General features: G+C 41.7%; 2 protein-coding genes and 1 pseudogene across 3 annotated transcripts in view; 1 reads left to right on the forward strand and 2 right to left on the reverse strand.

The window, feature by feature from the left end:
• Positions 1 to 1,992: 1,992 nt before the first annotated feature.
• Positions 1,993 to 3,272, reverse strand: LOC149097254 (uncharacterized; annotated as a pseudogene).
• LOC149097255 (uncharacterized) lies at positions 2,873 to 4,974 on the reverse strand. Of its 2 annotated transcripts, XM_089279657.1 has the most exons (3): positions 4,365 to 4,968; positions 3,999 to 4,098; positions 2,873 to 3,510 (listed from the first exon to the last, which is right to left on the reverse strand). In XM_089279657.1, the coding sequence occupies exons 1-3, from the start codon at positions 4,917 to 4,919 to the stop codon at positions 3,464 to 3,466; spliced, it is 702 nt and encodes a 233-aa protein (XP_089135783.1). In that variant the 5' UTR covers positions 4,920 to 4,968; the 3' UTR covers positions 2,873 to 3,463. The 2 variants fall into 2 exon arrangements, with proteins under 2 accessions (XP_089135783.1, XP_089135782.1); XM_089279656.1 differs by lacking the exon at positions 2,873 to 3,510 and having other exon boundaries at positions 3,749 to 4,098; positions 4,365 to 4,974.
• The window catches only part of LOC110056983 (protein phosphatase 1F-like), a 37,131-nt gene continuing 29,808 nt past the window's right edge, over positions 4,937 to 12,259 (forward strand). The window contains exon 1 of the mRNA XM_089279655.1: positions 4,937 to 5,582. Coding sequence (XP_089135781.1) covers positions 5,395 to 5,582 — 188 coding nt within the window. The 5' untranslated portion in view covers positions 4,937 to 5,394. The remainder of the gene's footprint in view (positions 5,583 to 12,259) is intronic.

Consider the following 12,259-nt stretch of genomic DNA (forward strand, 5'->3'; position numbering starts at 1 on the left):
ATGACCTAGAGGGATGGCATAACAGCCTGAATCGACGCGCCAAGGGCAAGTCCAACATGCCACTGTACGTCCTAATACAACTCCTGCACAAGGAAGCAGATCTGGTGTCGCTTCAGATCAGACTCGTGTCAGAGAGAAGACTGCGAAGACATCAATGCACAATGTACAAGAAAATGCAGAAGAAGCTGTTTAGCTTATGGCAGTAGTACGAAGAAGGTGAGAAGAACAGTAAACAACTACTAGAAGCCTGTTCGCATTTAGTGAATCCGTTTTAAGTTAAAAATCTGTTTTGTAGTACCACTTGAATTGCACTTTCAAGTTAATTTAGTATTTTGAGAATCAATTGTCACAAGATATCAAGTTAAGTTTACATGTAATTTAGTATTACCAATGCATAAGTTGATTGAGTGTTTTGAGAATCCATTGAGGATCCAGCTTCTTGACTTAGTCTGTAATAATTATTGTAGCATAATTAATTGAACACAAGAAATTATCGAGATATCAAGTTAAGTTTGCATGTGAATTAGTATTGTCAATGCATAAGTTGATTTAGTGTTTTGAGAATCCATTGAGAATCCAGCTTCGTGACCTAGTGTGTAATAATTATTGTAGCACAAGGAACTGAACACAAGAAATTATCGAGATATCAAGTTATGTTGCATGTGATTTATTGTTATCAATGCATGAGTAACCATTGAAACCTGACCTAGTCTGTAATAATTATTGTAGCATAAGGAATAATAGAGATATCGAGTTAAGTTTACATGTAATTTGGTATCATCAAAACATAAGTTAAGCAATTTGTCCATGTTTATTTGTGTTTAAGAATAAATGAACGAATTCTTAGAATTCTCAGTTATGGAATGAGTATCCAGCATTCAAAAGAAATATTCATTGATTACATCATAATACGCTTGAACACATGCTATAACCAAGATGGCAGTGTATTTACATATTCACGTCATTTGTTTCTCCAACCTCAACCTTCCTTCCAGAATGCTTCAAACCAAAAAAACATAAACAGTTAGATCTGTTTCACTTCAATTACTTCAAATGTTGTGGCTGGATTACAAAATGGTCACGTTCATGTGTTTACGTGATTGTTACAATCGAAGGCTACAAACGTAAGTCTTGGTCTCCTAATGTACTTTAAAAAACATACTTTCTTCTTCTTTCAAGAAATTATTACCTTACAAGCATAAAATATATTTGTCCAACGTAACATAGGTGTTTTCACATTGGGGGCCAGTTGTCTGAAGATCGGGGGCAAGTTGTCTGAAGATCGCGGGCGAGTTGTCTGGGGTGAATTGTCCAGGGGGCGAGTTGTCTGACATTCAACTGTGGAACCATCCGGTAAGACCAGAGAGGGATGTTTACGTTTGACCAAGTTCTTCATCACAGGGAGAGTGTCAGAAAAGAAAACGTTAAGACAGGAAAGTTTTTCACAAAGTTGATGTCCACCTTGACGAAGAAGAGTTGGATTATCGAAAACCTGAGAGTTGTGCCCGATTAAAACAGTATAAATATTATTATCGCTTTTCATACGCCTGACAGTTTTCTCCAATTAGCTTAGAAAATTTTCGAGTGACTTTCCAAGTGACACAGTTTCAACTGGTTGATTGTCTTTGAACAGGGTCCTGACGTCTCTGACTGTTCGGACACTTAAACCATTTACCCTTGTAGCATGAATATCTACATCCCTCAAAGGTAATATGTAGTTGTTGAAACAGTGCAAACTTGATTGATCAACTGCTGAAAGTTGGCATATTTCTGCGGTTTTTCCAGACGTGTTTGTTTCAATATCGTAAATGATGAAATTGTTAACAGTGTTTCTGTCATAGAGAAATTTCTCCACCACTGGTCTCATCGTTAATTCAGGAATGCATGTTTCAAGGTTTTTCAGCTCCTCACTTGAAATTTTTAAATTGATGATGTCGAATTCTTGGATCAGTTTGGTAGAATTGTTTGGATTCAGGGTAAGTCCTATTCCACTTTGGTATGTGTTTCCTTCCTTAGCTTGTTTTTTACCATCAAGATTTAACTTCTGCTTATGTAGTTGAGCTCTTCAGCGTTTGAAATTAATGCTGTTTTTTCTTAGTTTGTCTTGGGTAGCCTTGTGATCCATCCTTTTAATGTAGCTGATACAGTGTATACCAGGTTCAATGTTGAGGCGCTCAAGTGTTTGGCTAATGTACTGATATCCAAGGTTTACTTGCGAGATGTCTTGGGATTTTTTGAGCCTATAACACTGTTTAGGGCATCATTTCTCTGCGCATTTGACCCAGGTGATAACTTTGCAACTACTATGTCAGTACAATATTCATCAAAAATTCTCTCCAAAGCTTTCTTTAAGTTGTTGTTACAATATGCATGTGATTACTATCAATGTTCAACTAGACTAGTATCGAGTTTCATCCTCGTGTCTTACTGTGCTGTTAGCTATTGAGTGGTTGATTAAACGGAACTTGAAACAGTTGTCGCCATAGAGATCTTTGCCATAGGGTAAGTCAGAGTGTTTATAGGTAATAGGGTCTTTCCTGGCACCACACCATGATTCATTGCAATTTTTGTGGTTTCCAAACTAATGTGGTAGAATGCTTTTTAAGGATTTTTGAAGGGCTGATGGATTTCCCTTATTTTGAGACACGCTATAAGTAAAACATTTGACGAAGTAGTTGATAACTTTCTGTGAGAGAGTTGAAGAATTTCCCACGTTGGCTTAGATTATACAGCCTTGTAGTAAGGGATCTTTTGGCATGCACAATGTCTGTCCACTTTTCTAAAGGATAAGGGACCTTCTCTTTTATAAGTGTAGCTGTTGTGGAGTCTTCATCCCTGACATAAACAGATAGTTTGACATTAGAATTTAGGCTTTCAGTAAACAAATGGACTGCTGCCATAGGCTCCATTGCTTTTGATGATGCTGTATGATTGAGTCGACAATTGTGTTGCTTGGCTTGTTTTCCAGTTTTTTTAGCATTTGTGCAAACCCTGCAGGATTTTGTTCTCGTAGTATAATCCATAACCTTCCCATAAGTTAAACCCATGACTGCAGCATGACCAGTTGACGAGTTATGCCCCTTTCCCCGTTTTTGCCAACCCATGTAATATGAGTAGGGGATATTGATGCAGCCTTGGTCATCTGCTTTTACACCCTTTTTGATGGCAGCACTTCTTTCTTCTGACATTGCAGTTTTGCAACTTTTCTTTGTTAGTTGCTCTACTGCATGCCCAATCTCGTTTTCTCTACTCTTGAAAATTACTGGATTCATAGAGGGAATATTTAATGTACACAGTAAATTATTTAGGTGGGTTTCACCGATTCCTGTATGTAGACACCCAAGAACAGCTCTTGAATTAACATCCTGACTGAGTGGACCTCTTTGACCGCTCCTGTGTTCACTGGAGGTCTTGACAACATTCTCTGTACCACACACTGCACAGGTAACTGAGAACACTGAGGCTAACCCACACTTTTTTCTGCTGTTATGTTCCACAATGACAAATTGGCTGAAAATAAAGTGAATATATTGATACTCAGGAAGATCTGATACTTTATTCTGGCAGTGTTTTCTCCTTTAATTTGGAATAAATGAGCACAAGTAAATTTTTGCAAAAACTAACAACATTTTGAAATGCAGTGAATGCAATTTGTGGTCTGTGGAAAATTTACAACTGCTTGTTTGTTCCAAATTTACCAAAAACATTTTTGTTGCCAACAATAGACAAACAATTGTGTAACGCTTGTTATAGGGTAATTTTGAGGGTAAGGGTTTCAGAACTTGCCCAAAAATTTAAGGGCAAACCCCGGGCTTTTTATGGCTGATTGCATATGAGACGTTTTGTAATGTATTGAAGATATTCATTTATAATCAATCTCATTTTTTTTTTTGGAAACCTGTTAATTTTATAGCCTTAGAGCTGTGTGTACTTGCTATAAAACTAAGAATTCATTTTGACTTTTCTTTTTCCTTGGGCTGAAAAATGGTTCTTCTCACCTGCTTTACAATGCTGACAACATTTCAATGAACTTCTCAATACATCCAAGTCCATAATTCTACTTCCGCGTGGAATGCAATTTTCCTTCTTTGTTTGTTTCTGATAAAAATTAAAAACTTATACGTTTTAATGGTAATTATTAGGTTGTAACTGTAACAAAAAATTTGTTGGAATTTTAAAATGAAATGTCAAAATGTTCAGGTATAATCATGTTGACAATTTGCTATGAACTACCTGTGGTATAATACAAAAGTTCAAATTGAGAACTATCTTAGAGCAAAGAAAGCCTTGATGAAGCACTTGTCTTAAAACTTTTAGGGAATCGCTTGGTGCCACGTATAGCGAAAACAAGATTTAAACCACACCTGACTTAAACGGGTTTCTCTTTTCTTCGGTGGGGACCAATCTTCGACTATTCCTTGAAACTGTAATTTCCTCTTTGCCCTCCACTCCTTTATCCCACGAGTCCTGTCGTCCATGTTTTCACTTTGAGTGGGTTTCTTTCGTGAGAACCGACCCTTCTTGTCACGCGATGGTGGTTGTGTTTCCGGTGTCAGTTGCGCCTTTGCAGACACTCCAGCTGTTTTCGGTGTTTCATCGCCCAGGGAACTCAAAGCGAAGCCTCCAACCATAAGAAGTACACTGTGACCACTCTGTGACTTCCCTCGCGTGCGATCACGACCGTCTTCTCTCTCCGATGTCGGCGCGATAAGTGCTGCGAATTGGCTTCTCAGTTTAACCACGTCAGGAGAAGACGAAAGAAGTGCAAGTTTAAACAAATTTCTAGGCGTTTTTTGATGAACACTTGTTCGGGACAAAAAGGATAGCGGTAAGTGGAACGCGACTCGCGATAAAGGTCTCGCCGCCATGTTTATTTTTGTTTTTTTCTTTTCTTTTAAATACTCGCGCGCTCGCGCCATTCGTACCCATGCTTCGCGCGCCAAAAAAACTTTTTAGAGCCACCTTAACAAATTCCAACCGAATGGAATAAAACTAAGCACAAGTTCACAAGTACGCATTGCGGACCCATTTTTAATAGAGGTTTCACTGTATTTTACGTGAGGCATCAAAACTAAGTGAATATTTCAGTTCAATTGTACCGTGACTAATGTCAGGGGAAAATAGTATGATATCCATGATGCGCGGAAAAATAGGGTCTCGTTGCTTAGATGTTGTACTTGTGCAGTGTTCCGTGACGGTGGCCGTGACCGTTAACTTGATATATACGTGACCCATAATCCTTTTCGAATGCGCCTTTCAATACACCTATCGTGACGGTAGGTCAGAGTATACACAGGAGTACACGGATGGATTTTTGTGTGCTACGATAATGCCAGATGAATTTTATGACGTTCTTTGCCATTTGTGTTCCAAGGTTATGAATCTAAGTTTGCCATGAGTGTCCAGTTCACAGAGGAGGAAAAGCGGGAGACTGTTGAATTCTTGCGCCATTTTGTGGCGGTTCGTCCCAACGCTTTTGGTGGAGATGAACCTTTACCGTTTAGAGTAATGGCGCTATCGATTTCTGTCTCCGAAGTAGAAGGAGAATGCATCGACTGGTGCTTACAATATCTGAAGAAAAGGTTGGTACTGGCTTGATTGTAATCCAAGCAGTTGCTAAACCCAGGTATTTTAGCGTGAACTAGTAGTCCTAAGACTGTTTACTTTTGAGCAAAGTCGATCGCTTAGCTTGCGTGTGCTTACAAATGCGTTGAATACTTAAGACGAAAGGAATTCACAAATGTTCTGTTTAAAACATTAGAATGGCCCCCTTCGTTTATTGAAAAAGGAAACGTGTTTAAACACTTCAAAATACTTTGTAGTGGTGTCTTATTAAACTAAAAAAGCTTCTGTTTACGTTCACAAACGTCATGGTTAGTGAGCTTCACAGGAGGATTGAATCAACCTTGCACTGTTAGGTCAAATGTATTAACCAAAAACTCAGTAAAGTTTGAATTGATAAATTTAAATGAGTGTAACCATTAGCTCACTACCAACTCCAGCGAGCGAAATTCAGTCGACGATATTTTGGTCGTCAAAGAAAGTCGCATTATTTCAAGAAATGTGTATTTGTTATGTTCCCTTTCTTTAAAGGCAAAAAGAGTCGATATTCGCAATTGATGGATCTTATATGTCGTTTCTTTGAAACTATTTTATTGCAAGCTGGCCTCAATTGAGATAAAAAATTACTGCAGAGTTCTAGCAACAGGTTAAAACAATTAATAAACAGGAGAATGAGGAATTTCAATTGGGCGGTTAAGCAAGACGTAAGTTTAACTAGGAACATATAAGCTTACATGTATTGAAGTTATTTTCACAGCAGTCATTCAGATAACCTACACGGGGGCAATATTTGTGCTGCATTCATTAAGCTTTGGAGTCCACATTGTTCTCGTGTTTTAAAGTAAATAGTTTCATTATAATCCATCTCATTAAGCCACTGAATAACCCACGGGTATGCAAACGCGCGTTCAGAGTGGACAGAATGATATGGCTTACTGACTATAGACTTCTTAAAAGGAACAGCAGGGGTTTCATTAAGGTTTTCAGCAGGAAGGCAATATTATGGGTTTTCACAGGCAGGCAAAACTTTTTAAACTGAACTTCTTTGTGAGGAAAACTTTCCCCCAGATGGGCAACCCATCACAGCCAGTCAATTTGCCCTGTGCCATACCCTTGAGGTGATTCCTCAGTATTGCATTGTGCATCCCCACTGCACACGATTTTTGCATCATTAGCATGTGCACATGAGTGCGTGCACATACAAAACGTAGGAGATTGCCCTCAAACTGAGCTTGACAGCAAAATAAATGCCCGTTTTCTCTTAAAGAGCATGGTGACTCCCACCTTTTAATTCATGAATTTAAATTACACAAGGTTATCTACAATATATCTCGATTTGAAGAAGAGTTTAAAATTCTGCCTAAAAATATTTTGATTTCAATGCTGTAAAGAACATGTCTTTAGGTAGTGCTAGGTGCATGTATGTGCACACTCAAAAAATTCTTAAGTTTGTAGTACAATTGTAACTCCTCTTTAACTAACATGGTTTAAAATGTAAGTTCAGGGTATAGTTTGTTTAATCCCTAATAAATTAATCCAATAAGTGCTTTTCTTAGAATTTCTAGTGTCCCTTTCTGATAACTAAGGTTAAGTAATGACAACTTTGTTGGTTGCAAAGTTGCTATAAAGGCCATCCATGTTGTGCAAGAATGAGCTTGGTGACCCCTATTTTTTGTTGCATTTTTCTTATATACATAACATGATCATAGACCGCAAAACAGTCGTTTTCAGACGTTTTCGGAAGGTGTGAAGCCCCGCGAGCGCGATCCTTGCATGTGTGACATGTTGCGTGACATATCGTTACATCGTTACGTCATTTAGTTCCCGTATGTTAGATGGCGTCAGTTCCATGTGGACTTCACTTGAAATAAAGCCTGTGCTTGTGTTTTCTTGCCGGACTTCTGTTGTCCCGTCTTTCTTGAGTTTAGCTGATTGATACATGGTGGCAGTGGTTGAGAATCTGCTCAGAACCGCTGCAAGTCATGCCTGCAACCGGAGTTGAAGCTGACGCCGTTTCTGCACAAACCTTGAGCGCTGCTCAACCGAATCGCCCGCCATTACCACATGTAAAACCTCCTGCTCCACTCAACCTTGCGGACTGTTCGCTGAAAAAGTGGAAATTATGGAAACAAACCTGGATTAACTACGCGGTTGTAGCGAAGATTACCAGCCAAGATGCTCAATATCAAAAAGCCCTTTTTCTCTGTACCATCGGTCAAGGTGCATTGGAGATCTTCAACGCCTTTCGGTACAACACCGGCGAAGACCCCGAAAAGGTCGACACCATAATAGCCAAGTTTGACGAGTACTTCACAGGTGAAGTCAACGAGACGTATGAACGCTTCAAGTTCAACCAAAGAAATCAAGAAGTCAGCGAAAGCTTCAATGCATACCTGATCGCACTACGAAACATGGCTGAAACATGTAACTTTTGCACTTGCCCTCGAATGACTGATTCTATTCTTCGAGACCGTATTGTTCTCGGCATCAGAAATGGCGATGCCAGAAAAAGGCTCCTTCAAGAACGAAAGCTGGATTTAACGAGATGTATTGATATTTGCCGCACATCTGAAAGTGCCACAACTCAACTGCAGGCAATTGGTGCGAGTGAAAAAGTTGAGGAAGTCCACTGGGTAAACCAATCACGTAGAGCGAATGGCAAACGGAGTGACCCCCCTGAACCATCATCTGACAGGAAAACCACGCAGTCACGAAAGCTCAAGTGCAAATTCTGCTTGCAGACTCATGTTCTGAAAAAAGAATTGTGTCCTGCATGGGGTAAACGGTGCAATGCATGCCGGAAAATGAATCACTGGAAGGGCTCTGTGGTCTGTGAGACGAAAGGAAAGGTGCACCTAGTGAATCAGGACTGTGACTCCTCTGACTCCGACTCGGATGTGGCCTCTGTAAAGACCCTTAATGCTTTTGTCAATGGTGTTGCATCTAGGAAGGATAAGCCAATCTATTGTGAAATGAACATTAACTCCAGCCCAGTCAAACTGCAAATAGACTGTGGAGCTACTGTCAGCATCATTCCCAGAAATTGCATAGGCAACAGTGAAATTCAGCCATCCAACATTTCCCTCGAAATGTGGAACAAAGCAAAAATGAAAGCACTTGATACCTGTAAACTCCTCCTAGAGAACCCCAAAACCTCCAAGAAGTACATGGTGAAGTTTGTTGTTGTTGAAGCTGAACTAACCCCACTGCTGAGTCGCAAGGCAGCTGAGAAGATGAAGCTGATCACAGTCAACTATGATAAGTTTGAAAGTGTTAATGGAGTAGTTGAAGGCCAGCAAGACGTCTTAAAAGCTTTTCCTGATGTATTCAATGGCGACATTGGCACCTTATCTGGCTCTGTACGTCTGACCATCAAGCCCGATGCAGAGCCGGTACTTCGTCCACCGAAAAGGCTGCCTGTTGAGCTGCGAGACCAGGTTAAGCAGGAGCTTGACAGACTGGTCGGGGTAGGAGTTCTCGTTCCCGTAGACGAACCCACCGACTGGGTAAATCAGATGGCAATTGCAACCAAAAAGGATGGAAGTCTTCGGATCTGCATAGATCCACGATCCCTTAACCTCGCGTTAAAGCGGGAACACTACCAGCTTCCTGTACTGGATGACATCCTCCCTGACCTTGCGAAGGCGAAAGTTTTCAGCAAAGTTGATCTGAGTCATGGTTATTGGCACTGTACCTTGGAAGAAGAGTCCAGTCTGCTTACCACTTTCTCTACCCCATTCGGGAGGTACAGGTGGAGACGTCTTCCCTTTGGACTCTCTGTTAGCTCTGAGATCTTCCAAAAACGACTCCATCAAGCCCTGGAAGGACTGGTGGGTGTTGCCTGTATAGCTGATGACATATTGATCTATGGTGTTGGAGACACCATTGAGGATGCCACGCAGGACCATGACAGAAACCTCACATCACTCTTCCAGCGCTGCGAAGAGAAATCCATCCGCCTCAACAAGGAGAAAGTGACCCTGAGAGTGAAACAACTGGATTTCATGGGGCACCAACTCACTACAGAGGGTCTGAAACCAGATCCAAGTAAGGTAGAAGCTATCCTAAAGCTGCAAACACCAAAGACCAAGGAGGACATTGAAAGACTTAACGGAACTGTTAATTATCTTGCAAAATTCCTTCCAAAGCTTTCCCAAGTAATGGAACCACTCAGAAGACTTACACAAAAGGGAGTCGAATGGTACCGGGGCGATGCTGAAGACAAAGCTTTCAATGAAGTGAAACAACTAGTCACCCAGGCTCCAATCCTTGCCTACTACAGTCCTGACAAAGAGCTTGTTATACAGTGTGATGCCAGCAGCCTGGGAATTGGTGCCGCACTTATGCAAGAAGGTTGACCACTGGCATACGCTAGCAGAGCACTTACAGATCCTGAGACCCGTTATGCCACCATAGAAAAGGAGATGCTTGCTATTGTCTTTGCACTGGAGAAGTGGCACCACTTTGCCTTTGGTCGCCGGGTAGTTGTCAGATCGGACCACAAGCCACTTGAAGCCATCACCAAAAAACCGCTTGACAGGGCACCGAAACGTCTACAAGGCATGTTGCTCAGAAGTCTGGCCTATGACATAGAAGTGCAGTATTCTCCGGGTCACACACAGCACTTGGCAGACATGATGAGCCGATCATACCTACCAACTGATGGCCAAGAAACCTGTAATGAATTTGAAGTTGTCAATGCCGTCCAATTCCTGCCCATTGGACAAGGGAAGTTACAGAAGTTTCGAGTGGAGACTGAACAAGACGACACCTTACAAGCCCTGAAGAGCACCATACTGAAAGGCTGGCCTGAGGACAAGCCCAACGTTCCTTCCCAACTGGTCCCCTACTACAGCATGAGAGATGAGCTTAGCATTTATGATGGGCTCGTTTTCAAAGGTGAGCGCCTTGTTGTACCCCAGGGACTTAGGGCCGAAGTAAAGAGAGACATACATGCATCCCATGCTGGTGTTGAAGGCTGTCTCAGGAGGGCACGGGAAAGTGTGTATTGGCCTGGCATGAACTCTGAACTCACACACTGGATTTCAACCTGCGAGCCCTGTAGGCTGTTTGAAATCTCGCATGGCAAAGAGACCCTCATGTCCCATGAAGTGCCACAGAGGCCGTGGGAGAAAGTAGCTGTTGATCTATTCTCCCTGAACCAGACAGACTACCTGGTGACAGTGGATTACTATAGTGGCTATTGGGAACTGGACAAGCTGCACCGTGTAGATGCTGAGACTGTGGTGAAGAAACTCAAGGCTCATTTTGCCAGACATGGCAGTCCATGTCAGCTCGTAAGTGACAATGGCGCTCAATTTACAGCTGCAGAATTCAAGAGAATGACAAAGACCTGGGACATTGAGCATAGTGTTACATCCCCCTACAACAGCAAAGCCAATGGCAAGGTAGAGGCAGCTGTCAAATCTGCCAAACGACTGCTTCGCAAGACTGCCAAAGCTGGAGACGATTTCTACTTGGGGCTCCTTGCTGAACGCAACACCCCATCACAAGGCATTGGAAGCAGTCCAGTCCAGAGGCTCATGAATAGAAGAACAAGAACTCTACTGCCTACAACTAGCACCCTGTTGGAGCCAAGGACACTCAACTCGGCTCACGAGAGAGAGAAATTGAAGGAAGTCCAGCAAAGGCAAGCCCGGTATTACAACACCAACGCCTGAGATCTACCCCCTCTGAGCGAGGGTGACACTGTGCGAATGAAGCCGTTTGTACTGGGAAAGAAGGAGTGGAAGAAGGGAGTTGTCGTGGAAAGGCTCGATGAGAGGTCATATGAAGTGGAGACAGGAGATGGGACGTCTTACAGACGAAATAGAGTTCATCTGAAGAGAGTCAATGATCTGCCTCCTGAGGTTACTACTAATTTACCACCACAAGTCTCAAACACTCCTGACACAACCAGTGACTCAACTTGTCAAGGAGAGTCAAGCAGCACCCTGGATACCGGTACTTCCCTTGTTGAACTCAACCGAGAGATAGCTGAGTCGGACTGTGGTGTGATAACAAGGACCCGCTCAGGACGGATTGTAAAAAGACCATCCTATCTCGCAGATTACAATACTTGACTGTCATGCTTCTTGGCCTCAGTTACTGAACCTTGAGTACTGAACACTGAACCTAACTTTAGCATCGCATGTTTGATTAGTTTGTTGAACACTTGTTATGGTTCACTATTATTGAACATTGACATTTGAATACTAAAGAGACTTAATAGAACTTGCTGTGTGGCTACAAGGCCAGGCCCATGATCATTGGACTTTGAAGGGGTTATAGACATTGAACACTTGCCAATGAACATTTATTATGCTAGATTTGCATGGCTCATTATTTTCTTATTTTATTTTATTTCATATTTCATTTTTACTTGCTTTTTCTATATTGGGGGAGATGTGACATGTTGCGTGACATATCGTTACATCGTTACGTCATTTAGTTCCCGTATGTTAGATGGCGTCAGTTCCATGTGGACTTCACTTGAAATAAAGCCTGTGCTTGTGTTTTCTTGCCGGACTTCAGTTGTCCCGTCTTTCTTGAGTTTAGCTGATTGATACACATGTGAAGCGCGTGAGCCTCACATGCCCGTAGGGTGTTTGAGGTAAGAAAACGACTGTCGGCTTTTCATACAATGAATTTGTTCTAAGTGGGGATCGTATAATGTCACTGAGGTGACAGAAATTGC

Source organism: Orbicella faveolata, unplaced genomic scaffold (genome assembly GCF_042242905.1).
Source record: "Orbicella faveolata isolate gen_17 unplaced genomic scaffold, um_ofav_v1 contig_47, whole genome shotgun sequence".
In the NCBI taxonomy this organism is placed as follows: domain Eukaryota; kingdom Metazoa; phylum Cnidaria; class Anthozoa; order Scleractinia; family Merulinidae; genus Orbicella; species Orbicella faveolata.

Excerpts from the sequence above, each read along its gene's own strand:
- LOC149097255 (XM_089279656.1), bottom strand. The coding sequence starts at position 4,919 with ATGGCGCGAGCGCGCGAGTATTTAAAAGAAAAGAAAAAAACAAAAATA. Across the intron at positions 4,099-4,364 it reads GAGAAACCCGTTTAAGTCAG|AAACAAACAAAGAAGGAAAA; the intron begins GTGTGGTTTAAA and ends AATTTTTATCAG.